This window comes from Poecile atricapillus, chromosome 3 (genome assembly GCF_030490865.1).
Source record: "Poecile atricapillus isolate bPoeAtr1 chromosome 3, bPoeAtr1.hap1, whole genome shotgun sequence".
Lineage (NCBI taxonomy): Eukaryota > Metazoa > Chordata > Aves > Passeriformes > Paridae > Poecile > Poecile atricapillus.
Genome location: NC_081251.1, coordinates 115,447,425 through 115,474,974, shown reverse-complemented (window position 1 = coordinate 115,474,974; position 27,550 = coordinate 115,447,425). Strand labels below are relative to the sequence as shown.

The 27,550-nt window shown below is 46.0% G+C and overlaps 1 protein-coding gene across 7 annotated transcripts in view; it reads left to right on the top strand.

Moving 5' to 3' along the window:
* SPTBN1 (spectrin beta, non-erythrocytic 1) overlaps nucleotides 1-27,550 on the top strand; it is a 115,665-nt gene that overhangs the window by 50,851 nt on the left and 37,264 nt on the right. For all 7 annotated transcript variants that reach the window (XM_058836555.1, XM_058836552.1, XM_058836553.1 and 4 more), the window contains 8 exons: nucleotides 17,670-17,821; nucleotides 22,105-22,278; nucleotides 22,912-23,003; nucleotides 23,375-23,455; nucleotides 24,145-24,260; nucleotides 25,114-25,226; nucleotides 25,831-26,018; nucleotides 27,302-27,419. In XM_058836555.1, coding sequence (XP_058692538.1) covers nucleotides 17,670-17,821; nucleotides 22,105-22,278; nucleotides 22,912-23,003; nucleotides 23,375-23,455; nucleotides 24,145-24,260; nucleotides 25,114-25,226; nucleotides 25,831-26,018; nucleotides 27,302-27,419 — 1,034 coding nt within the window. The remainder of the gene's footprint in view (nucleotides 1-17,669; nucleotides 17,822-22,104; nucleotides 22,279-22,911; nucleotides 23,004-23,374; nucleotides 23,456-24,144; nucleotides 24,261-25,113; nucleotides 25,227-25,830; nucleotides 26,019-27,301; nucleotides 27,420-27,550) is intronic.

Below are 27,550 nucleotides of genomic sequence, written 5' to 3'. Positions count from 1 at the left end.
CCAAACGGTGCACAGGGAAGCAGCTCTCAGCACTGCTCCAGGGGCTCTTTCCCACCCGGTTAGCAGGACAGTGGTATTTATTAACATCTCTGGCATTCGGGAGCTTGGTGACTCTATCAGCTCCTGCCCTGTCATTGGGAAGTTGGGTCTCAGCCCCGGGGCTGTGCCCGAGGTGTGAGATTTCCAGTGAGAATTACAAATGTGAAATCTTGAGGGGTGGGGGTGAGCTAGGTCGGCACTCCTGATAAGTCCCAGAGGAAAGGCAGCTTTCAAAGGGGCTCTGCCGTGTGGGACATTTCAGGTTTGGGCATTTTGTAACGCTGCCTTTCAGGATGGACACCGGGGACTTCAGTGGGAGCCTGGTGTGTTTTGGTGCTCAGGCTGCATGAGAGGAAGTGCCTCTATTTTGCACCGTGTTAGAAATAGGATGTTTGAAATATGTTTGGAATAAGCTGTAGGAAAGGTGAGCTGCCTTTCCCATCAGAGCTGTTTAAGATCAGTTCTAAACTCTGTTTCATGGGGATGCAAGGCTGTCTGTGGCTGCACAGCGCTACTTACACCAGGAAAGGCAATGCAATTATATTTTGGGTGTTTGTGGCAAAGCTCCTCTCTGTGATAAAAGAGCCTTTCAGCAGGGGAGCTCCTTGGCTTGGAATCCTTTGATCTGCAATGACCCAAGGAGGTTTGGCATAAAAAGAGGCACACGCCACTTCAGTTTTTAAGTGGTCACTATAATCAGCTTGATCATGTATGAATATATGTGTAGGCTGATTCCCATCCATACTGCAGGACAGCAGGAAGATTTTCTTGATTTTCTATTCTCGAGTAGGGCTTTCCCACAGCTTTTGCTGCCAGAAAATCTTCCCCCAAATCTCATTCTATGCTCAAGGTTAAACAGGGAGCTCTTGCTGCCAACAGAGCAGCTGCAGGAGTTGCAGTGCTGTCCTGCACTAGGGCAGAGACGCCCTCTGTGACACCAGGATCTTTGGAGTTCCTGCTGTGGGTGCCCTTTGAGCAGCCAGTTTCAGCAGCCGCCTTCCTGGTTGGGAGATTTACCTTGCCAAGGCTTTGAGTCTCCTGGGAGCAGTGACCTGCATAGCTCCAGGCGCTGATTACTGACCTGGGACACCCTACTTTGTCTACCAAATGGGTCACTGGCATTTCTTGTCATGGTAATTTCTGTTAAAGCTGAAATGCAGGGAGGCTGAATTTCATTCTGGGTGAAATGTGTCTGGGTTGCACGGATTTTTGGTATACACTTCCCCCTCAAAGGTGGAAATTCCTGTTCATGTGGCAAATTTTGCTTGATTTTCTGGTGTCTGTGACACTCCAAAGCCTGAGTGTGTCACAGCATACTTCAGTCTTCTGGTTTGGGTGAACACCTGAGCACAAGCTGCACAGTCGGAAGCCCTGTCAGGTTTGCAAGGAGTTTTAAAGGGACCTCAGACTCTTAAATGTGCATTCCTGTGATAGCTGGGCCCTTATTCCTTCCAGTGCAAAGATCCCTGCAAACATATCCAAATCCTGACTCAGTTTTTGGGTAAAAATTTACCTTTTCTGGTCATGGGTTTTGGTACTTGTGGAAATAGGGAAGGCAAGTTAAAGGAGCTAAGAGTAAGGTATTTCTGTTCATGTGGTCAGTGTTGATACAGGTTGAAAGTAAACATTTAAATTGGATTTGGCTTCTCACTGAAATAACTGTGAACATTTACAACTCTGAGCTGTTGGCTCAGGTTTTTTGTCGTCTGTTCTCTTCAGTTTTCTGTTTGTAACATTTGGGTTTTTTAAACTGTGTGTGTAAGGAACTTAATTTAAAAAACAATCAGAAATCTCAAGGTGCTATAGCCTAATTTTGTTTTAAAAAGGGCAATTCTGGAGCACTTTTTGGGGCTCTAAAATGAAGTAAACAAAGCTTGTCAGCAGATATTTTCACATGGGACAGCAGGGTGTTTTGAATACCCTGGAGGGAGATATGTAGCCAGAATAAAATGATTTGTGTGGTGCTCAAATGGTGTAAATCTCCACAGCTCATGGATCTGGGAATGTGGCACAGGAGTCAGCCCTTGGGTGTTTCTGCATTCCAGTCTCCAAGAAGCTCTGTGTCACAGACCATCCCAGTGTTTCAGGGGCATGTTGTAATCACCTGGGAGTACAGGCTCCTATTCCAAATATTTTTCCTATCCAAAAGCCCTATTCAAATGGATTGTGGGTTTTGCCATTAAGTTGTGTGGAAAGTGGGGCAATAAAACAAGCCTACGGACAGAGATGAAAGTGGTGATAAAATAACAGAACAATGGTTGTCTTCCATTCCTGAGCTCTTTCCCAATTTGGGTTTGTGACTTCCTCTTTTTCCTTAGTTTCTTTCATCTCTGTTTTCTGTTGGGCGCATGCTTTGACTATTAAAGTGGATGAGCTGCTACCTAAGCTTAGTAGAAATGGTGAAGAAAATCAAATTGCGTGATTCACGAAATCCCTATTCTCTCTTCCTTCTGTTAAACTCCGCTTCTGTGAGATCCCAGCACAGGGTGTGGGGTTTGGTAATTGCACCACTTCTGCTCAGAGTCTGAATTTCATGATTATTTTATTACTAGCAGCTCTGAAGGTCTTTTTGTTCTTGTTTAACTTGAATTGAGAAGTATTAAGTATCAGCTATTAAGTAGCAGGGTATGACAATTACATCATTTCCTCATGTGAAAACGAATTATCTTCATTGAGTTGATGGGTTTGGGAAAACTCTTACACCAAATATTGGAAATTAGTTTTTGTTGACGTTCAAAGCTGTGGTGAAGGAGGTAGAATATCATAAATAAGGTGGCTGAGAATCTACTTTGCTCTTCCCACAAGAAATCAAATCTGAAATTCCATTTGGATGTTTATATCTGGGCCTGGCAGGTGATGGCCTTTATCTCAGTGTGATTGACCAAGTGAAGTGACACTTCATCAAAGACTAAAGTTGTTTAATGAGTATTAGTAAACAACTCCCACTCAAAACGAGTCCTTTCAAAGTAAAGGGTCATTTGTGGAGAGAGTAAGAAGCTGGTGGATTACTGTGCATTCCAGCAGCTCTGAATTGCAGTCCACCAGGAGTGAGGTGGTGGCCTGGCGTGCAGAAGCAGAGGGCAGCTGCTGAGCACAGGGGAGCAGGGCCTCGCTCCCAGCAGTGCCTCCAGCATGTCACATCCCTGTCACATCCCTGTTGGGAGCCACTGTGGGCCTCCTGTCCCCACAGAGAGCCTCGTGCAGCTGAGGAGAGCACGTGAGCACAAAATTGCTCACTGCTCCTGAAATTGCATCGAGCTGAGTCCTCACATTTATTTCTGCCAGAGGAGAAAGGCCCAGAGGGATGGGAAAGGCCCAGAGGGATGGGGAGCACTCATGCTTGTGACTTGTGATGTGGAGCCCGAGGTCGCGGCGGCCGGGAGAGCCCACGCTAACACAAAAGCCCTTGTGCACTTGCTGCTGGAGCGAGGGTATCCCGGGCTGAGAGCCTCCTTTGTTGGGAGAGTGCTACTGTAGCCAAACTAATATTAACCAGGCTTGGAGCCCTGCTCAATGCCCCACTGTTCCCAAGAAAGGAGCTTACAGAGAAAGGCCCTTCAGTGTGCAGGAACAGCACAGCCCGGCAGACACGCAGGCAGCCACTGGGACATGGTCTGGGGGCCACGCTCCTGCCTTTCAAAGGGCTTGTGAAAGAGCTGGCATTACCAAGTGGCCTTTTCATGGGATAACTGGAAGTGCTGATAATTCCCTGTTCAGTCAGGTTTGGTTTGTTCATAAAAATATAAGCTGGAACTTAAAGGACAAGCCCAGTTACACATAAGTGCCAAAGTGACATTGGCCAGGGTCAGTTTGCTCTTTGGTGGGAATCAGTAGCATGCACAATCCTGCTCTAACTTCAGCTAAACTGTCAGGGGACGAGGTCACAAATATGATTCCTATGTATTATTTATAGTAGCAAAAAAGAGATGTGTCATCCCAAATGGCATCGTACAGAAGGCATATTTGGTGTCCTCGCAGAGACTTGAAACATCTCTGCCTACAATATTGCCAAAATGGCTGGGCATGTGCTTCTTAGGATTGCTTTAGTTTTGAGATTAGTGGCTTTAGGTTCTCTTGCCTGTTTTAGTTCTGTTTGGGACTATTTTCAGGTTGAGGAGCTGGAGAACTGCTCACCAAAGGGTCAGTGAAAAAGTGCAGTGGCAAGGTACAAACATGATCTGTGTGACCACAAGTGCTCTAATCACAAGCAGAGGGTGACCTTATGCCTTCAAAGATTAAACAAAACAACACGTGGTTACAAAGAGATTTAAGAGTTTATCTGAACAGAATAAACGCTGGCTGCCCCGATTTTTCTTGGAATGAAACCCCTATGGTTTAATAAAGATACCTCAATTTCACTTAATGGCTTGGCAAACTGCAGAAAATCAGCCAATATGCAGCACCCACTTCTCAGATAGTCTAACCCAATGCAGCCCCATTAAAAGGAACTGCACAAACAATGCAGTGCTGAGGGATTTTGTCTCTCAATTTCACTCCTATTCCTACATTTTTCTCAAATAACAGCTCCCCCTTGGTTTCAGCTTCTCTGTGCTAAGACCATATATTGGGTTCTGCCTTCTCCTTTCAAAAAGCCTCCGAAGTCCAGTTCTTAATGCTCATTTCATCCAGGAAGTGTTTCCAGTTTTTGACAATACGATCTGATTATGATTTGGTTCCAGGAAAAAAGAGAAGTGAAAACCTGACCATCCCATCTGTAGTCAATGAACTACAGTTTGCTTTGGGTAATAATTAATTCTACATCTACTTTAGTATCTTTCCACAGTTATTTGGAGGGAAGATAGACCTTGATAGTGCAACGGCTGCGTTTTTCAGGGTGTGTTCCTCTGTCAGCTCAGATTGCCTGGCAGTATAATGGGAGAGACTGCTGTGAAATCACGGATGTGACTGTACCGTGATTGCAGGCTGACATGAGTAAGAGCCATTAGGGAATGGCAGTTAAGGCAGGCTCTGAATAAACAGGGGAGGTGTCTGGAAACATCAAATATTGGTGCTGTTCTGAACTTCTGACCTTTCTGTTATCCTCGTCACGGGAAGTTCAATAATTTGGGTTATCTTTACCTTTGAGTGCTGAGTGTCTCGTGTTCTCCCTCCCCGTGTCTTTGTTCACCCTGTGGGGCGTGAGGTGAGTTTCGTCCTCAAGGCCTCCCCTGGGATCAGGAACAGAGTCACTTCTAGCTCAAGGAAGTCTCTTCAGAAAACTGGCAGAAAACAGCCTGCAGACTGTTTCCCAACTGTTCCCTGGGTGACATCCTGGCCACTGTCACTTGTGCAGGTGCACTGATAATCTGGACCTGGTTGCTCTTAGCTGTAGCCTAAGTCCTTACAAGAGGAACTCACGGGGTGAGATGTGGAAGTTATGGACCATTTTTCCCATAAATCCCCTGCTGCTGATATATTGCTACATGTTTCTCTCTCTGCCTCTCCTTCACTATAGATATGTCTGACAGGGTATATAATAAAATTCCCATGATATAAATCTTATTTACTGGAGCCTTTTCTCTTAACAGTTGACTTGCACTGGTGTTTGCCAGCACACTGATGCTAACGATGCTCTGTGCCACTTGAAAGATGCTCCTGTGTCCTCAGCGCCTGGCGCCAGCCGTGTTCCAGCTAATTCCTCACTGCACATACTTTTTTCCTAAATAAAAGCAGTCACAAGTCGTCCTGGAGAGCAAACAACACTTAAGGACACCTAATATGTAAAACCTTTAACCATGCAGCACGTCCTGGCAGTGCCATCCCCCGCAGGGATGGATCGGAGCTCTGCCCTGGCGCCAGCAGAGCTGCTCCCCGGGCTGGGACGAGCACGGCATAAAACAGCAGCTCCAAGGGGACTTCCCCCTGTTTTCCCCAATGACTGAAATGGCTGGGCAGGGTGCTGTGATCTCTGCAGTGCTCGTTTCAGCGTGCTGGGTTTGTGGCTGTCCTTTCCCTCTCTCCAGCCTCATGAGCGTGGCCCATCCCATCCAGTTCCTGGCAGGTTTCAGGTGGCTGTGTGAGCCACCTAATGCCAGAACACCTTTTGTTTTCTGTGCTGCACAACTCAGCTCTCCCTTCTGGTTTAGCTCCTGTTGCCAAGTTTAGAAACGTTTCCCCGGCATCAGCTGCAGGTCACGGTGGCCTTCGCATTCAGGAGTGTATTCATGGGACTTTGCCTTTTGCATAAACATCTGGTGCATCTGAGTTAGGCTGAAATGTGTGAAATGTGTCTAAGTTTGGAGACCCAAAAATCAGTGAGTTGTGACTGAGGCTTCAGGAGCATCCAGATGAGTGTGAGATGCTGCACATCCTCATGCCTGTGCAGCCCTGTATCTGTGATTTGGAGCTGTGTAAGATGGGTGCAAGCGCAAACAGTCTGTGTAAATGTGCAGTCGTTCTGTGCTTAACCAGTACCTGAACTGTGTTCTAATGGCATTGCTGTTACACTAACAGACAACTGGGAATGTTGGGTAGACACTCAGCTTTCAGAAGTTGCCTTTCCTTTATTAATTGCCATTACCTCATAGTGTGTTTGGGGCTTTATTCTGGTTTTTGGGGGTTTTTCAAGAAAACACCACATCAGCGATTCACATTTTGAGGGGGAAAAGCCCAGACTATGGAGACGATATGCAACATGGCTGAGGAGGCATCAGTGAAATGGCTGTGATCAGGAACCTTTGAGTACTTTTATCATTCTCTCATTGTACTAAAAGTGAAAGAAAGTCAAGGTAAATACTTGGGAGCTCTCCTGGATCACTTCCATAGGAGCCACACCTTTGTCCTTATGTAGGCCCTTCCAATTGTTGCAGTCAAGGCCTTGCACAATCAGTACAACTCACAAGTCCACTTTTAAGACTAGAAAAACAAGAAACAAGTGATGTTTCTGGATGAAGATACACATTTAAGGTATTCAAAGTATAATTTTACCCTAATTTCTTCAAATTTGCATCACCTTTTAAATCTCAGAGACTTTCGAGGGTTTCAAACAAAGGGATTTTTTCTGGTACTGCTTTGAAAGTTATTGCCTGGGCAGGAAATACTGTGCTGGAAAAGGATCTCTTTTCCCCACTCTTGCATAATTCCAAAGGCTAAAATGATTTTGCTTAAACATGCCACATTGTCCCACAAGAGCAGATCAGTAAATGACCTTTGGATTGGAATCAAACAGGCAAGTAAGAAAATTTTGAGGTGAGGAACTAGAATGCATGCACAACTTGTTTGTGCCTCAGAAGCCCCAATAAAGTGGGTGTGGCAAGAAAGATTTCTTATTATTGTTACTTTTTTAATTGCCACATGGATTTCTTTAAGAACTCCTTTACTATACAGAGTGACTAGTTGGAATGTGTGCTCAGGTTGAGATCATGGTTCAGTTTTCTGGAGCTTTTCTTAAGCAAGCAAACAGGTGAAGGTGTCAGTTCTGCCAGTCTCAAAAGACACCAACTCCAGGACTTTCTTGGGAGCTCTGCATGATGGGTTTGCAGATTAGAGCCAGAGAAGATTAGGGATTTTTCCTCTAATGCTTCTTATTAGCAGTTTGTCTCAAATCTCATTAAAATTAATGCATTTTTAAAACTCTCTTTTTAGAAATAAAGGCATTTTATAAATACCAAGGTTCCTTCAGTTGCACATGTGATTTTTATTGTAACCTACAGTATTTTTGTTGCTGTTACTCATTCAGTTTCCACCTTTGGGATTTAGTTTGCTGAGCTGTGGTCTGGCTTACCTGTGGTGCTGCTGCTTTTATTCAGCATCCTGTCAGCACAGTGTAGTGCATCTGACTCTACAATACAGCACACAATTAACAATAGTAAATTATTGTGTGGCCATGGAAACTGCAGGAACTAAACACATTGTTCAGCAAGGCTATGAATTCAGCTCTTATTAATCCCTGATCAACGCAGTGGTTATTTAAATACATGTTCTTCCATTTAAAATATTTCTGTGATAATGAAAATTATAATTTAGCAGCAATTAATTATAATGATAACATCTCTGAGCAGAGAGATTTAATATTTTGAAAGGATTAAATGCAGTCATTGTAGATTTCTTTATTTTCTATTCATGCTTCTCTGTCATTAAGGTGAAATTAGATTTAAACATGAAACCAACAAAGGTTTGGCTTTCTTTCATCTATTCTTCCTTCTGATTGCAGTGAGATTTTACAGAAGCACGGTCAAAACATACTCCAGCTTTGACTTTGCTCTCCATATAATGTCTCAACTTGTGCCTCAGATGAAAGAAGAGATCCCGCAGCCCTCTGAAATCCCTCAGTGGGATTCCATAGGAATACTGGCAGTGCTGACTTCTGGCCTATTCTTGTTTAAGCTTGCTGGAATTCATAGATTCACACAATACTTCAGGTTGGAAGAGCAGTTTATTTGGTCCAGCACACCTGCTCAAGGCAGGGGCAGCTCCCATGGTAGATCAGATTGATTAGGGGTTTGTTCTCCTGGGTTCTGAGTCTCCCTAAGGATGGAATTCTCACAGCCTGTGGGGAGGTGGTGTCCCAACACCCTCACAATGACAGCTTTCTCCTGGATATCCCAGGGGGATTGCCCTTGCTCAGCTCCCCCCAGCCTTGCATCCTGGCAGGTCTCCTCCCTCCAGGGTGGCACATGCCACTGCAAGTGGTCACCCACAGTGCCAGGGTTTGCTCAGGAAGAGAGGGGATTCACTTTGCTGTGCTCCCAGGGAGTGCTGACTCCTGATGCTCATCTCTCTGTGGCTCATCTGTGGCTAGTGTCAGTTACAATCCTGCATTTCCAAAGCCCTGGCTAACGAGGGTCCCTGGTGGGCACACAGGACCAGTAGGAACTGTGTTGTGGGAATAGCAGTGCCAGCAGTCTTCCATGAGAGCAGCTGCATTTCTTGCAGTGCTGAGAAGAGGGAGGATTGCTGAAAAGAAAAGAGAAAACCAGAAATAATAAAACCCCCCCAGCTCCTTCTTCCTACCTTTGCTTTCTTTCCCATAGACAAGTGGGAATCCACTGTAAAAACTCTCATTCTGCTGGGTTTGCTGAACACAGAAAGAAGTAAGGTGGATCTGATGTAGGGAAGTACCTGGCATGTTCCCTGCCTATGCCAAGCCTTGCTCTCATCCTCATTCAACGCTGCCAATCAAAGAGTGGTTTGGACAAGTACAGAAAAATGTTTTTGTCCCCCTCAAAAATCCCCTGGCACTTCCCTGCATTATGCATATAATGTATTTTGAAGGAAACTGCCAAGACCCCCCCAAGATTGTGTGTACTTGAAACAGTGCAGTGACCTCAGGTTTTCATTGTTCTTCTGTGGGAATTTCGCAGTCAGTGTCCTGGGACAGGCAGATGCTTTTTCCGTGCTCCTTTTGATGAAGTGATTTGTTTCTTACGCAAAAGGGAAAAGTGGCAATAAGCTCTGACATCAAATCAGCCGTGAGGGGGTTGTGTCCTTTTGTGTAAAATGCCAACAGCACAGAGACATTTTCCATGCTGCTTTTTAAAGGAGGCCCACTTGAATGCTGCACGTCATGAGGCCAAAAAGTTACTCCTTTATTCGTCTGTACTTCTGCTGTTTTGCTGTAGATGTGGTTTTGTAACATCTTTCTTCAGAAAGGAGGAAGAGAGGGTCAGAGGAGGCCACCAAGATGGTCAGAGAGATGGAGCTCCTCTCCTTTGGGGAAGGCTGAGGAAAAGAAACTTCAGGGTGTCCTGACATGCCTGAAGAAGGTACAGGAAAGATGGAGAGAGACCATTTACAAGAATCTGGAGGGACAGGGTAAGGGAGGATGGCTTCACACTGACAGAGAGAAGGGTTAGATGGGATATTGGGAGGGAATTCTTCCCTGCAAGGGTGGAGAGGCCCTGGCACAGGCTACCCAGAGCAACTGCGGCTGCCCCATCCCTGGAAATGTTTAAGGCTGGGCTGGATGGAACTCTGAGCAACCTGGCCTTGTGGAAGGTGTCCTGTCCCATGGCAGAGGGGTGGAACTGGATTATATTTAAGGTCCTGCCCAACCCAAATCAGTCTGTGATTGTGTGATACAGTTTGGGGTTCAGGCCTTGGTCCTTGTGATCATTTTGTTCAGCGGTTGTGTGCAACTCAGGGTAGGTGGTGATGGTTGAAGCTGAAGGTGGGTGTAGGTATTTCCAAGAGCAGCACCCAGAAGTGTTAAAGCATTTGAATCACCCACTAGAAAGGTGGTGTTTCTGTAGCTGCTTTGTGTTTCATACTGAAGAACAAGCAGTCAGTGGGGTTCCTGGAGAAGGAGAAGAGCAGCTGAGTGTTGCAGTGTGAGCAGTGAGCTGTGTTGTTGTGGTGGGCCCTGTGATGGGTGTTCTCCACGGAGAGAGCTGAGCATGCTGTGGGAGATGGTTACACATGTTTGTATTCCAGTCCCCCGAAGTTAAACCAGCAGTTCACACAGCCATCACCAATGCAGGGAGAGCTGGGCAGCTGCTCCTCTAAATCTGCTTAAATGTCATCTTCATCTTCTGAATTGAAACAAAAACTATAAATCTAAAGCTGAGTTCTTCCACCAGTTTAATCTGCTAAACCCAGATGACTTTTATGTTTTTTTGCTGTGAGAGGCTTTACAGTAACTTTCTGCAGATGAACATAGTCATTCCTGTACATGAATCTGCATCTGGCTTGTGGAAGGTTTATTTTTGTGTTGCTGACACCAAAATGCCATAAACTCTGTGTAAAAATAAAGACAATGAAAGGACCTGCCCTTCCACAGCCCATAACGCTTGGCTGGCTCCCGGACATTGTTCTGTGCATCATGTCATTGTGTGAGGGAGGTTTAGTGCCATCAATGAGAGAAAGCAGCAGAATTGTTTGTTCCACATGCTGCATTATGTAGCTTTCCCTTTTTTCTTTTCCAGAGCATTTTCAGCGGTGAAAACGGTCACATGCTGTAACGTTTATTAGGGAAGGGTAGATATTTAATAGGATTTAGCAGCTGGCTGGTGCTTCCTAGTAAAAGCGAAAGGATTGCTGAACACACCCCTGATTTTTCCACAATTGTCCCAGTGTAGCAGAGTAGGGAAAGCAGCAAAGATTTTGCTCCTAATGAAATCACCAACTAAATACAGCATGAACAAAATCCCCTCATTGCTTTGTCATCTTTAACATTTGCATTCGAGTTCTTGTTTAAGTCATGCTGGAGCACGTAAAAGCTTTGGTGTGATCTCACCGGTTTGGATTGGAAGTCACTCCACAGATTACTTTGTGCCATAAAATAACCATTAACAAATGCATCCTATTTGCATGAGAATGATCAGCTGCTCCACTCCATTCCTCCATGGTAAACTGTCAGCAAGATTAAAGTGAAGGAGATTCGATTTTCTAAGCACTGGACCCACCCCACGTGGATCATGTTCTCTGTATGTCATGTGTAAATTTGACTTCCTACAGGTTTTGTTCTAGTTTTTTCCCTGCCCCTTCATGTGTGTACTCTGGGCTTGTGTTTCCTACATTAAGCTCTGTTTCTTCCATTTTTATCAATCCCAAATTTCAGTCCTAACCTGTCATCTGCAGCTGGAGAAAAACAGCATCCACTGCTCAGTTTATTGCTATAGGACACCTATACGAGAAACTATTACGAGAAACTTGAATGTTAAGAGAAAATTTCCTTTTCTCTACTGATAGCTAATAGTGATCTTTCCTCCTTCCTTCATTTTCTTCCTTATAGATCAGTTCCAGTATATTTCCATTCAGACTCTGTGTGCCTGGCTGTGGATGCTTATGCATTGTTCTCTGGGCTTCCTGATGTCCAAGGACTAATACAGCATGTGTGGGATCATGTGGAAAGGCCATCATTCTGGGAGTGTTTACCCAAGCCAGATGTTTCTCTCCTCAGCTGATCCTCAGTGGATACACTGAGGTGCATTTTACCCTCTGGGCTATATTTAGTGGTGCATCAGTTCAGTGCTTTGCATAGCTACACACCCCACAAGCCGCAGTCCCACAGGGGGTCTCACCCCAGGGTGGAGCGCAGAAACCCAGCCTCAGCCTCCTTCCCCAGCCCGAGGCACAGCCCAGGGCTGCTGGCAGTCCCCAGCTTTCTCTGAGCACACAGCCCTCGCTTTGGACAGGGAATCGAAGGAGCAGCAGCCAGCAGCGCTGTTTGTCAAGGTGCTGACAAACCTGGAGTGGTGACCAAAGGAGCTGTGTCAGACCTGCTGAGGGCTCTGTGTGCCACAGGGCCAGGCTGTTCCTGGCTGGAATACCAGAGGATGGAGCCATGTTGGAATTATTTCATGTTCTCTATCGCTCTTCACTTACTCCAAGCAGCAGTGAAGGTTATCACAGCACATCTGTTGGTGTTGTTTACTGATAAAATCTTATTTGATCACCACATTCTGGTCCCAGTAGCTGAACTGCCCTTCCCTCACCCATCTTTCTCACCTGGAAAACCTCTAAGCACAGCTGGAATTTGTGTAGCTGTGAATGTTACTGGCTATTTCACTCCACATCCTCATATCTGTGAGAAAGCATAGGCTGATATCTGCACCCTGAACACCAGCAGCAATGGGAACATTGTCCTGTGAAAGGAAGCTCTGTTTTCTCTGTGCTGTAAGGATATGATCTGGGAAATTCTGGGAAGCTGTGGATAGTGGATATCAGCAGAAGTGGTGTGCTCAGAGCAGTGCTCAGCTGATCTCTGAGTCAGTGGATGTAGCGGTGCTTCGTGTAGGGCTGGATGCTGTACTGAGAAAATTAATCATTTTAAGCTGAAGAAATTCCTTCCAGCATGGAAGTATAAGAGGAAACCTGCAGGAGATGAAGCTTTTGGAGTTAGGGACTAAAAGTCATGTGGAATTTGTCTTGCTTGAGGTATTGCAGGGATCCCTGGACAGTGCCAGTGCCAAGAGCAGCTGCCCTTGGGCTGGGCTCGGCAGGGAGGCTGTTGGTGCCCCTGATGGCTGGGCTGTCCTGAGGGGCTGAGAGCCCAGCAGCAGTCCCAGACTGCTCCTTTCAGCTCTCTGTGCTCCAGTTTCACTGTCTGGGCTCCTTCAAGAGCACCCCTTTGCTGTGTGGAGGCTTTTGCTGCTGTCCAGGGGCTGGTGAGAGCTGTCACACATCCACAGGCATTTTACCTGTGCTGGGCTGGCAGCAGCATGGCCCAAGCAGATTTAGCACTCCATTTGAAAGGGATCCAAGGTCAGTGTGTTGGAAATGCGGTTTGACCGGTATGGGAGCGATCAGGGTGTCTGGGAGCTGTTTTTAGCAGGCAGGTGGCTGCACAGGTAACCTTTGCCACGGCTGCGGTCAGTGCTGCTGCACACAAAGGCCCTGGGGCCCATAACACCCCTTGGCTTGTGGGAGTACACAGGGTCACGGGGCCGCTCTCAGCCAGCTCCTGTAGCCCTGCCTTTCCCAGGGAAGTTATTAAAACAAATTCACCATTATTCTGGCACAGCCCCATTGAGTTCACCCAGCAGAGCTGAGCGTGTGACAAGGGGGGTGGTGTATGTGACCCCCCTGGCACTGTCCGCACTGGGGACTCGGTAACTGAGCTCTGGGCTCTCAGAAAGTGGACTGCATTTTTGTTGGATTTTTTCTCATCAAATTAGTGGTGGAAGAATGGTGTTCCCTCAAGCGAGGAAGGGGTTAGAAGCCTGTTTGTGATCCTGTCCAGCTCAGTTTATGCTTTCAGTGTACCAGCTCTGGTTTATTTACTAAACTCCTAAACAAAGTCAGTCCTTGATGCATCACAATCACAGTGCTGCAGTTTGTAAGCCCCTGTCTGGTGGTAGCATTGTCATGGGACCTTCCGCATAAAGGAAATTTCCTTCCCAGTGTTGCTTCAAGATAAGTTGGATTCTCTATTATCGATCCTGCTCTGAGAGCGGCTTCCGTTTTCCTGCTGTGCATGTTTTGCATGTTGCTCGTTTCTCTTTACCCTTGGGAAACAAATGTTTTCACAAGCAGTAGGACACTTGGAGCTCCACCCGTATCCTCTCTCGTTTAATTAATCTTCAAAATCCGTAACTGTGTTTTTGAAAATATGAAGGATATTTGTCAAAACCATCACATGAGGTTTGTAAATAGTGCTCAGGGCCCATGGCTGATGTTAAATCCCTGGAGTCACCACTCATGGATGCACCTGGCTCTTACTGTGGAGGTTTTTGCACATTAAGAGTGTCACAGTTGGGTTGTTTGCTTAACCAGCTTGTCAGGGCTCTAAGCACCACATTTCTGTACCTTTCTTTATCTGAAACATACAACCAAAATTCCTTGGTTTTAATTCTGTGTGTTTTTTAACCTGGAACTGCAGAGCAGAAAAACAGTTTATCAGTTAGAAAGGGTTGATAAAAGCATTGCAAAAACCTGCTGTCATTGTGAAACACCATGTAGAAATAATCAGGAGCGGTTTTAACATGACCAGCACCAGTCACACCACTTTCCAAATGGGCTTGGTTTGCTTTCCCACGTTGTGGGAGTGCAAGAGGAGTGAAGTGATGCGGGGTAAGAAGGGCTGTGCCTTCTCCCTCCAGGGGCTTCTCTTGCTGAGAGTGTGGATGGGGAATTAGAGCCGTGCTCTACATATGCCAAGCTCAGGATAAAGCCTGGCCTTGCTGGGTGAGCGCCCCATTAGGAGCCTGAAAGAGCTGCTGTGTCTCTCCACTGGCATTTTTCTGACATAAATTGCTGCTTGTCCCCAAAAGTTGGCAGCGCCACGTGGGGCCTGGCCCTTGTGTGGTGCCACAGGGTTTTCCCATGGGGCTGCACCCAGACAATCAGGGATCTCCCTGCTTTGGGCCCTGCTTGCTGTAAATCAGAGATGGAAAGAAAGTGAAAAGCCATGAATAGCTCCAGCACTGAAGCTGCTGGAGCTCATGTGAAAAGCTGACTGTAGGCTCAGCACAAGGAGCTAGCGCTGGAAGCAGCACAGCTGTGGAGTAGAGATTTTCACACTATTTTTAAGCGGTGGGGCCAGCAGGGAGGAGAGCAGTTCCACAGAGGATGGGTGGGGATCAGGTGAGAGGAGCTCAGGCAGGAGCGAGCTGGGGCTGGGGCTGGGGCGGAGGTGAGGAGCCCCAGCCGGGCCCTGCTGCCTCTCGCTGTAAACAGGAAATCGAGGCCAGGAGAGCAAGGCTGAGGAAACGGGCAAGCAGAAGGGGAGAGGCAGCGACTGGCTTTGAACTCTGGAGTAAAGAAAACACTCCTAAAGGCACCACCATCAGCTCCCCCAGCACAGAGTGCCTCCAGCCAGGCTGGACTCCCATCCTCTCCCTCCCCAATAGTTCACTGTGCTTAAGGATGCTGAGGCAACACCCAAGACAAGAAGTCAGTCAAAATTTCTCAAGGTTTTTTCCCCACTGCCTGAAAAATGTACTTTGTCCTTCTTTGGGGCCACTGAAAGTGTTGGGGTGGGAAAGCTTTTTGAGAAAGAAACCTCAGAGCCACACGGATTCTGTCCCCAGGAGGGATGTGTCCTCCCTGTCCTGGAAGGGCAGCTTGCTCACTTGGCTTCCTTGACTTGCTTTCAACACCAGAAGATCCTGAGCTGGTGTCAGGTAATACCATGGCTCCAAAGGTTTCACAACATGACTTGATGTGTCACTGCATTTTCCACATCATGTCTTTCATCTCTTCAAAATTAGGCCCTTTTACATCTCCTTTGACTAAACCCACATGGATGTTCTTTTCCCACTCTTTACTTTCACTCCCATATTGGGAGGATTTTTGATAGCCATAATTTGTGACCAAATATTTTTTTAAATGGTTGGCTTTAAGATGGTATTTGAGAGCTCTTTTTGTTTTACAAAATATTTTGTGTATCCAACTCTATTTTAAGGGTCCTGTACATTGGAATTTCTCTTTGGAATAAATGTAAGCACAGGGATCACTGAATGTTGTGCTTCTGTGTAGAGACTACAGTGATTAAATAAACTTGTTAAGTTTTGGGGCTTGTTCAAGCTGGTGAAAGGAGACATCATTTCTGTTGGAATTTTCTTTGAAAAGCACCAGCTATTGCAAGGTTTCTCTTCTGTGACTCATTTTAAAAAAATACTTCAAGTAAAGGCATGGATTACTAGACAAGCAGATATGCAGATACAGCACTCCCAGGCACTTGCTATAAATAGTTCATAAAAAATATATTTAAAGCTGGTAGACACTAGCTGCAGTTCCTGCTGATTTCCTGTTCTCTTCATCTATCACAGGGATCCTCTGCTCCATACGGAGGGAGGGCAAACACAAAAATGCAAACTGTCAGTTCACCCAAAGCATGTTGTTTTGTCACTAACCCCACCTTTGACATTTTTCCAAGCCACATTTTTAATTTCACAACTTACAGGTAAGTAAAATCTGTCAAAAATGGGGCAGTTTCAGGGCAGTAGATTTGGTCATGTCCAACCACATGTGTAGGAAGGACAAGTTCAGAAATAAGTGGGAGGAACTGAAATCTTAGGGTGGGGTTTGTGCAGTTGTGCAAAGCACCACTCAGTGCAGGTCTGCTCTCCCTCCCACTCACCACCATTCTGTTATCTGATTTCTCTTCTTACTCTCTTTTCTTATTTTACTTGGTCCCCAGCTTTCTGTCCTCTTCACTCTCAGCACCTTTTTCATCCCCCATCACCACCACCAGATTTTTGCTGCTGTCCCTATGGTTCTGGAGGCAGTGACTGGTTATGAGCGTGCTGGGACCATGCCCCCACCATGCTGCACTGCCAGGAGGGGAGCACATTCTTCCTTTGGGAGGACAGCATCCACCAAACCCCTGGGCAGTCAGATCTGAAATGTTCTCTGTGTTTCAAGCAACATTCTTGGAGCTTTCAGAGCTGGGAGAGCTGTAGTTTAGGATTAACCAGTCTTCATGTCCTGTTCCTGCACATGCCAACAGCTTTATAGACACTGATTGGGAGGCTTGGAATCTTGTCTGCCTGGGAAAGCAGAGCACTTCCATTCATCTCTCTGTGGCTTTCAGAGGCCAAGTCAGAGCACCTGTGTTTTGACAAATTTGGTCTGTAGTATTTCCCAGCTCAGTGAAATGACTTTTGGCTAACAAGGAAGGGCTTCATCCAAAGCCCTTGGCAAAAGAATGTAACCACAGAGATGTATAATGTTTTCTGTCTGAGAGCTCTGGGCTTGGCAGATAGCTGGGTAGGAGTTTGTGAATTAATTGGACTGCAGCGAGCCTGTGCAGTAAGAGAGCTCTCACAGCCAATGTTTTCCTCTATAAACAGTTGTGAAAGACTCTGGGAAGGGAAGGTGGAAAGAATCTATTTTTTTTAATAGGGCTTGATATAAATGCTTGTCTACCTCAGGCATGCAGTTATGGAAAAATCCCTGTTGACATTGTGTAAATACAGTTATGAATGTTGAATCTGCAAATAAATATTGTCATGACAAAGGAAAAAAGTCAGTGGGAAGCTTTGGTCTCTGCTCTCTATCATACTTGTCTTAATCCAAAATGACTTGAGGTATTTTGGGGGATCTGTTGCGGATTTGTGTGTGTGTTCCAGAGCAGGTGAACTCAGCGGGCGAAGAACGGCGAGTTTTCAATGAAAAGTCCTAATTTCATCAATGATTCTCTCAAAGTCATACCTTTGAATTAATTTTAAGTGTTTGACCATCCCACTTTCACATAGAAACATGAGCTGTGATTTATTTTGAGTAACATTAGGTTGTTTTCCCCACAGATGAACGTGAGGCAGTTCAGAAGAAGACCTTCACAAAGTGGGTGAATTCCCACTTGGCTCGTGTGTCCTGCCGAATTACAGACCTGTACACTGACCTTCGAGATGGGAGGATGCTCATCAAACTCCTGGAAGTGCTTTCAGGAGAGAGACTTGTAAGTGCTTGTCAGTATCCATTGTGGGGGATTGGGTGGGGTTTTGTGAATCCTTGGCTCGACTGCAGTGTAGGATATGTGAGTGCTGAGGCTTCAGCACTGAAAATGTCTTTTTATATATTAAAGGGAAAAAAAAAGCTCTATCTATTGCTTCAGCTGGATCCAGACACCATTAAAATGCCTTCCTACTGGCTTCAGTGGGAATCAAAGGAAGTCTTCTTCAAAGGTTCCTTGCAGGTAACATGCTGAGTGCTTGCAGCAGCATGTTCCCTGCTCCCAAATCTGACAGGCGCAGAGTACAAAATGTTCCTGAGCCCCTTAGATCCCTCGGTGGTGATGAGTTAGATATGCTGGGGGGCATTCCTGGGCCCTGTGGGCAGTGACACATTTCTCTGCTGACAAACCCTGCACTGATGCAGGAGTGCAGGCCTGGCACATCCCTGCTCCCTTCCCAGAGCATGCCAGGGTTGTGCAGGACAACAACTGGAGAGGGCCACGCCACCCTGGGAGCAGCTGGAGGTGTGTTCATTACACCCCACTGCCGAGGAATGTCCCTGAGTGTACTTGGTTTTACTTGGATAGATAAGGCTTGGGCTTTCTTTGGTTAGGGGAATGTCTAAAATCAATTTAAATAAATGGGTCAAATTCTTTCTTTGGGTGTGCTGAGGCACCCCCTTGGTGCCAGCACAAGGAGTGGTGAAGTAAGAAAGTCCTTGTAGTGGAAAATGCTGCTGCACAAGAGGAAAACTGGGTGCCAGGAAATGGCTGGGTATCAGCTTCTCCTTCAGTTCCTTAAATGATGGCGATGCTCTTAACTGCCTAGTTTAGAGCAATCTTTTCAAAGAAATACGAGTCTTTAGCTAAGACCCAAGGCTGCAGGGGGCTGGGTAATCACTTGTCATCAAGCTCTCCTATTAGTGGAGCTCTGTGGCTTAAGACTCCGGTTAATGAGTGGAACATATGGCCCAGTGTAGTGTGTGTGTGTGGGGAGGCAGAAGAGCTGTCTGAACGCATCTGGGAGGGTGAGGGAGTTGTAAGGTGCACAGAAGTGCCTGTGTGCATGGGGTAAGAAATCCTGTAACAAATCCAGCTGCAGTTTGCTCAGAGCCCCTCTCTGGCTCTGCCACACTGCTCACCTCAGACTTGTTGGGTTTGACATGCTCAGGTAGCAGGTATTCCTCACACAGGGATAGTTGAGACCAACATACCCCATTATTTGAGGGCTGAGACATCAACTGTGTCACCTCTGGTTAAGTGTCCCTGTCTCACTGCCAAGATTTGACTTTCAGCAGCAAATGGGAAGCTCAGAGCAGTCTCATGACTGTGACTGTGATGTTCATTTACATTTTTCTCTCCAGGTTTTGGAAAATGCAAACAGGGCTGAGGCAGCTGCGGGGTGGGGAGAGGGCAGGAGCCTCCATGGAGCTGCACTTGCATCATTGTGTCTGGTGTTGGCAGCTGCCTGCACCACCACACATTCTTTCTGTAGCTTCCTTATCTGAGGCTGGAGGACAGCAGGCTCTGTTTGAACAGTGCATTCCACCACACCTTCCTCTGCAAACAAGAGTAAAAGCAATGCACTAAACCTTGAGACAATTACACACACCAGAAGTATTCCAGGAGGATCTTACACACACCAAAAATGTTCTAGGAGGATTGCCACACAGCATCCACTTGCTGATGTTCTTCAGTCTTTTGGAATTTATTTTAGTCAATATTAGGTAGGTTCTGACATCTCCATGGTGCCCTAGGGAAATTAGAAGGCAGGTCTTACATAGGTTTAAGATCAAGACAAGAAACATCAAATGGTAAGAAAGCAGAAACTAGCAGAGATGAGTATCCCATGAACGTGGTGTGTCTACTGGTGCAATGGAACAAACAAGAATTGTTTGCTCTCTTTTGAAACTGGCATGCAGATTCTGGAGCTGGAGCCTGTGGAGCAGAGTCCAGGATTTTGGATGCCGATCAGGAAAGCAGGGCTGCTCTTTGCCCTCTCACTCTGATTGCACAAACCCTGCATTTTCCAAAACCTGTTGTGATTTTTGTTGATGAAAAGGCAGAGTCCTTGGAGGTGTGTTGGACCACAACAACAGCAGCACCTCCATCTTCCTGACCTTGCTCAGTTTGATTCCCTAATCCTGGTGTTTAGTCCAGACCTTACAGCATCACGTCCTCTGCACAGCAGTGTTTGGAAGGAAGCTGATAGCACGCAATGCTCTCACTGAGTACAGTGGGAAAGAATCCAGCCAGCATGAAAGGACAGTTGTAATTTGGTTTGCACACACTGTTAACCAGCTTCTCCCAAATAGAAAAATAAAGCTAGGAATTGTTTTCAGCCTAAGATTAAGCATTTAGCTCAGTTTCTTCCATAACTAAATTAAGGATTGGTAAATTCCTTACAATTCCTGGATGCTCAAAGGTCAAACCACTTAAGCACATTCTCTGTAGTGAATTCTGTCACATTTTCACTTGGAAAAGAGGAAGGGTTTGGATGTAGGATGAGTTTTCCTGTAATGTGCATGTGAAGACTCTGGGTTTGGTTCTTGCTTTCCCTCAACTCAGTGCCTGGATCTGTGTTAGCCCAATAACTGCAAGATCTGTCTCTCTGTGCCTCATCCCGAGGCTATGCAGGGGAGTGTGGCAAGCACAGCCACACCTTGCACAAACCAGACTCAGACGCCTCTTCCTCTACATAAAACATCTCTGGTGAATGGTTTGGCTCTGTAACCATGGCACTGAAGCTTCTGAGAGCACAAAAAGAGCTTTTTTCTGCTCAGTAATTTGAGTCAATGGAGGCGGTGCAGGTGCTGCTTTGGGCAGTGGGAAGAGCCTTGTTAAAGGCAGAAGGGACAGGTTGGGGTCTGCCACTGCTGCTTAGAAATGGCCACAGCCACAGGCTTTCCTGAGCCTTGGGAACATCCTTGTGCAGGTGAGCAGGCCTGGGAAGCTGCTCCAGGGCTCCAGGTGTGGCCATGGGCTGGGACGAGCCGTGGGCCGGAGCTGGGGGTGCAGCCGGGCCTCCACCTTCCCTCCTGCCCCAAAACTGCCTCCTACCTGTGTTTTGCAAGGTTCACTCAAGCCTTAGGTCCAGCTTTCTACACTCCTGATGTCTGAAGGTGCCAGCTAAAGGCTGGCTCCCAGATTGTCCCTGCTGGGTGAGGAATCTCTGGCGGGCCTCAGCCAAGTGTGCAGCTCCCTCCTGCTCCTGCCCCAGCTGTGGCTCTTTGCAGTGGCAGCGTTTGGGATGGATGGAGTGTGCACAGGCTGTACATGCACTCTGGTCCTCTTTGGAGGGCTTCTTATACCCAAGAGCAGTGTGGGGCTCCTGGAAATTCTTCCCCTTGCTGGGAGCTGTGACTGTGCATCATTCCCCAGCCTCGGGAGGAGAACAGAGCCAGGCTGACTCGGGCTGAAGCCTCAGGGTTTGTGTGTCCCAAAGGGCCACATCTTCCCGCACGGCTTCCCTCTCCACATGCCCTGTGCACAGGCTGTGTTTGCAGGGACTGTACCATGGCACTGGCCAAAACTCTTCCCCTTGAATTCAGAGGCAAGGATATTGCCTGAGCTATTTCCATGGCCAGTTAATTACATTCACTGCAGAAAACAAGGAAATTACGGCAATTAGTCGTTTGGCTGAGTACCTTTGGTGACATCCCAGTGAACACTGAACAGGCTATTCAGATAAATCTAAACCACTACAAATCCTTATCTGCACAACAAAGTTCCTTTAATTTTATTCAGTTTTACAGCAGAATTCTGCAAGCTGATAACACAATTGTGTTTCTGCAGTTGCACTGGGCTTTCATATAATTGTGTAATGTTTGTGTAGATGATATTTTAATTAGTATTTTCTTTCTATATAGAAAAATTTTGTAATCAATCTCTGTTATTTTCTTACTCTTTATCCAATTTACTGACCAAAGAAAAGCAATGCCACTTCCTTCTGGAGGAGATTTACTGACTAGCTCACAGTTCAAATCTGAGCTTCTGAGTGAATATTCTGGAGAGGAAACATGAGGGAAGTTTGAAAGGCAAATTAAATTGGGCTCATGTGTTCAGCTCAGGTCCAGGATATTGTTTTTTCCACCATGAGTTTGGCACCTGCTTCCATTGTCCTGGTGAAAATGGGCTGGAAGATGCAAGGAGTAGTTTTCCCTGGAATTTGAGTGCAGTGTTGATGTCTGGGAGTGGTGTTGCACCGGCCAGGACTGAAGAATCAAGCTCTGATTTTCTCCCTCCCATCTACAGTAACAAATGTTTTTATACTTCCTTTTACCTTCCAGCCTAAACCAACTAAAGGAAGGATGCGCATCCATTGCCTGGAGAATGTGGATAAAGCCCTCCAGTTCCTGAAAGAGCAGCGAGTGCACCTAGAAAACATGGGATCTCATGATATTGTGGATGGGAATCACAGGCTGACACTTGGCCTTATTTGGACAATTATCCTGAGATTCCAGGTAGGGTTGTGCGCACACACACACACACACACACACACACACACACACACACATGAGCTTTCCACGCCTGTTTGTCACATACTTCACTGCATTTTAGGAGCATAGTGCTCCCAGGTGCTGGGGGGGAGAAGTGCTTGGGAATCTGTCAGGATAAATCAGTCTCCATTGGTGCTGCTGACCTGTGGTGGGAGTCTCCTGTGGGCAAATTCATATGGCTTTATTTCTAAATCACTAAGAAATGGGAAGTTCCAGTCCCTAGACTAGGTCCAGGAGGAAATGCTGCCCTGAACTGCTCTCCATCTCCATGCTGGTTATCCATAACCCAGCTGGCTTGGCATTGACATGGATTAAGGGTGCCCACAGGAATTATTTTAGTGTCCCAGCTAAGACTGGAGATTTCTTGTTTTCTAGCAAGTTACATATTGGTCTTTGCCCTCTGTTAAAAGAGGCTGGGAAGTAATTTTGCAGAAAGAATAATACATCCATATGATAAATATATAACTCATAATAAATAGCATAGTAATAAACATTTAATAGTATTAATTTTGGTGTTTCCCAGTGTTCCTTTCACCTTTTCCAAAAAGGCAGTGTTGTTTCTCAGAGAAATATTGAAATCCTCTCTGTTACTTTTAGATCCAAGATATCAGTGTTGAAACTGAGGACAACAAAGAGAAGAAATCTGCTAAAGATGCTTTGCTTTTATGGTGCCAGATGAAAACAGCAGGGTGAGTGTGGATTAAGTGATTATCTCTAAAGTTCTTACAGCATTTTAGGTTTTTGTTGAAATAATTTTAAATGGGCAAATGTATCACTTCTTAAGTGGCTTCAGGGAGAGGCAATTCAAGACAAGTGAGTTGATGTTTACAAGTCAGAAAAGTCTGAATTTATGATGTCGATGCTGGGTGATAAACACACCAATCTGATAATCCATGAATATATACAGTAATGTGCTGGCTCTTTTTCACTCTCTTCTGAAGAAATAATGACAATTTCAAGGGAAACTTAATGCCTCTCTGCTCTGGATTTGGTGTCAGAGTGTGCAGAGCTGCACTGGGGGTGCTGTATTGATTGCACTCTCCTTGTTTTTGTTCTGCAGGTACCCCAACGTCAATATCCACAACTTTACAACGAGCTGGAGGGATGGGATGGCATTCAATGCACTGATCCATAAGCACAGGTACATGTGGCTCAATGTCTGCCCTCCTTTTGCAGCTACCTTGCAGCTTGATTCTAAAAATCCGTGAAGATGAGAGTTTTACAGCAACTTGCCTTGTTTTGAGCTTTACAGCTCTTGTCATTGTGAGCTCGGCTGGGCAGCATCCTCTCACACCACAAGTCAAAACAGGCTGTGTTTGGTTTCAGGGGTATAAATTACACCTGTGATTATTTGGGTTTGGTTTGGTTCTTGTACCTCAGTGAGTAACCCATGCCCAGGTCTGGAGTTCGGGGGCAGCAGTGGAGAAGCACACCCAGAGCAGCCTGGAGGGAAAGGAAATCCCTGCCCAAGGATGGCCAGATGTGGAGCCAGGCTGCCACAGCTGGGGAGGCTGCCCATGGCAAGCTCAGGCACAGTTATCCAGATGGATTGCACGCTTCCATGGGCATGAGGAGAGACTTACAACCACAACTTTGTTCTTCTCTTCTCCAGTGTCACCTTCCCTGCTGTTAAGCTCTCCCCTGTTTTCTCCCATGGCCAGGTCCTGCCGTGCCATATGCTGGGCATTTCTTCATTCCTTTAACGCTGCTGGGAAATGCACAGGGCACGTGAAACCTTGGCTAGGTTTTCTAAGGGTTGGAGATTTTAGTTCATTTGAGGGTGGCTGCACTGTGCTTTGGGAAATCTAAAGAATTTTCCATCCTGTCTAGGCCTGATCTGATTGATTTTGACAAGCTGAAGAAATCAAATGCACACTACAATCTGCAGAATGCTTTTAACCTTGCAGAGCAGCACCTTGGTCTTACCAAGCTCCTGGACCCTGAGGGTAAGAATTCCAGCAGTTTCATCACTTAAGGGCTCTTTCCTCCCGCCCCTCCATGTCAGAGCACATCTCTGTGACAGCTTTTTGTGTCCAAGAGCAGCTGGAAGCTGCTGACTCACCTGGTGATACAGGCAGAGAGGGAGGGAGAGAATGTGAGATGTCTCCAGCAGCAAACAGAGCAGCAGTAGCACAAGAGCCCTTAATCCTGTGATTATTTACTGCCATCTGACAAGTTTGTTGGCCTGGCCATGTGTCCATAAAGTCATTCCAGTCAGAGGCTTCCTTCTGAGAAGGAAGAGAAGCAGAGGAGCAGAGAAGCTTCAGCCCATGCTTCTATGGGAGTGTGTGTGCTCCCAGTGCTGGGGCAGGAGTCTTTTGTGTCACAGGGCAGCTGTGATGTGTTTGGGCAAATTTCTTGCTTGTTTTTCAGTGCTTCAGAATTGCTGCAGGAGAGGAAATATTTTGTTTTCCACCTGTATTTCTCAGATTCACCTGGACAGACATAGGCTTGAATTCCTCTCTCCAAATGCTGACACAGCCCTGAAATTGTCAATTAACAGTAGTTCTGTCAACTCACAGAGACACCAGAGGAGTTATTTAGCTGTGCACAAGCTGTGGCAAAGTCTGGAACTTGACTGTAAAGCCCAAAAGCCCCAAGCTTTAGCCCCAGTCCACACCACTGCCAGAACCAGTGCAAAGCTGCTCAATTTATTTTTCATTAGAACACCAACCTTAGGGGCTGAACTGCCACTGAAGCCATCTCTGACTCCCAAACGCATCCTTGGTGCACGCTGAGCTCTGTTGGTGTCACCCCTGCAGCCTCAGCATGCTGAGATAACTCTTGTTTGGTTTGCAGATATCAGTGTTGATCACCCTGATGAAAAGTCAATCATCACCTATGTGGTGACATACTACCACTACTTCTCCAAGATGAAAGCTCTGGCTGTCGAAGGAAAACGTATCGGAAAGGTCTGCCAGTTTAAATTATAAATTGTTACAAAGCAGGTTAAATATTTCTGATTTCCATTTTCCTCTTGGCTGTTAAATTTTTAGAGTCCACTCTCTGGGAATTTTTTTTTTTTTTTGCTTTTGAACATGTTTTGAATGTTAAATATTCCCATGTGACTATGAGGAGTAGTTAATTTCCAGCTGCCTCACATTAGAAAACACTTGGCTGGTGTTTTATTTTTGCTTGTTAATTTTGCATCATTGCTACTTTTCCTTTCTCATTAACTGCTCCTCAGCCTCTGGGCCCTCTGTCTCCTCTGGAAAAGTCCCTCATTTAAAACATGTGCAGTCATTCTTTGTCCTTTGGTGACACTGCCCCCGTCCTTACAGCTGGCAGACTGAACATGAATCCTTGTGTGAGCCTCAGCTCTGCCCCCCTATTGCTGTGGGATCTTGGGAATTTAGTGCTGAAAAATGCCAAGCTCTCCTTCCTCGGGGATCCCGGCATCGAGTACTCTGATTCACAACTCAACTCTCCCAGCAGTTCCTTTTATGTGGCTTGTTGGATTTAAATGACTGAAGGGCACTGCCCCTGTGACTCATGTGTGTTGTGCTGCTGTTGCAGGTGCTTGACAATGCTATTGAAACAGAGAAAATGATAGAAAAATACGAGTCCCTGGCTTCTGACCTGCTGGAGTGGATTGAGCAAACCATTATCATCCTCAACAATCGCAAATTTGCCAACTCCCTGGTTGGGGTGCAGCAGCAGCTGCAGGCGTTCAACACTTACCGCACAGTGGAGAAACCACCCAAGTGAGTTTAATCTCAGCTTAACACAACACTCAGTGCTCTTGTTGGCTTAGTCACTCATTGATTTTTTTTTTAAAAACAAACACATCCAAGTCATTTTAATTGTGGCTTAAGAATTTATTTTCCTAAGCAAGCCCAACTCTCATATTCCTGATTGGTACTCGTCAATGTTACCTGGGGCTCGTTTGCTCTGTGCTGTTCAGCGTGAAGATGATAACAACATCAAGGAGAAAAGCGTGTCTCCCAGAGGATCTGGGAGTCCTGGAAGCTGTCCCTGCCCTGGGATGCCTGTCTTATCATACAAGTGGTAATAGCATACCATGGTAGTACAGTAATGTCACCACTCGTGCTTTTAATAGCAGTGGATAATACCAAAATGATGCTATTAAAAGATCCCTGCTGCTTATCCAACATGAAAAGGAAGCGTGTCTGGCTTTGTCAAACAGCTCTGCTTACTCAAACTGATACAAGCAAAACTGGGCAATTTATTTCTGGAAAGCCTCTTTTAGGATCGTGATATCAAATCTGTTTATTATTTTTGTCTAATACAAGTTCTAATGGATAATAATCACAACCTGAAACATTACACAGGATCCAGACATCTAAAATTGCAGATTATTCCCTAATGCCCATGGAGTTTGTTTATTTCCCAGGCGTACAACACAGGGAAAACAGTGGGGAGAGTTTATTGACTGCAGAGGGCTTTAAATAAAACTTCCATTTCTTGTGCTGATGGAGTAAGCTAGGATAGTGCACATACCAGAATAAAAAAAAAAGCCTTTTCCTGTCCCCCAAGGGGTTTAAATCCAAACACTCAGACAGCTGACTTCTGTGAAGCTGCTTTTGCTGTCTGCCCCAACTGGCTCCAGGGGAAGTGTGGGCTATTTCCATTGCTCCCAGCTTCCACACAAGATGGAAGTGTTTATGTGACTGCACCATTCACCATGTCAACATTTTAAACAAATGCTTTGTTACAGTTTACTGTAGTCGACTATATTCAGTGTTTTATAGAAGTGCTTCCCTGTGAGGGTGACGAGGCCCTGGCACAGGTTACCCAGAGAAGCTGTGGCTGCCTCATCCCTGGAAATGCTCCAGATCAAGTGGGACAGGGCTCAGAGCAGCCTGGGATAGTGGAAGGTGTCCCTGCCCTGGCAGGGGGTGGGACTGGATGGGCTTTAAGGTTCTCTCCAACCCAAACCATTCTGTCAATCCATGATTCTAAGATTATACCTTAGCAGTAACGGAAGTTTGATTGTAACTCAATTCTCTTGCAAAATTTTGTTCAGATTTACAGAAAAAGGAAACCTGGAAGTGCTGCTTTTTACCATCCAAAGCAAAATGAGAGCCAACAATCAGAAAGTGTACATGCCAAGGGAGGGCAAACTCATCTCTGACATTAACAAGGTAACCTGAGCAGCTCCTGCCCTGTGACTCGGGATATTGCTGTTTTCTCTCAGAAAACTGGGCAGAAAAACATTTGTGAGCTCCAGCCTTGATGTGGGTGCTGTAAGGGATGGGTGAGGTGGGGTGACCTT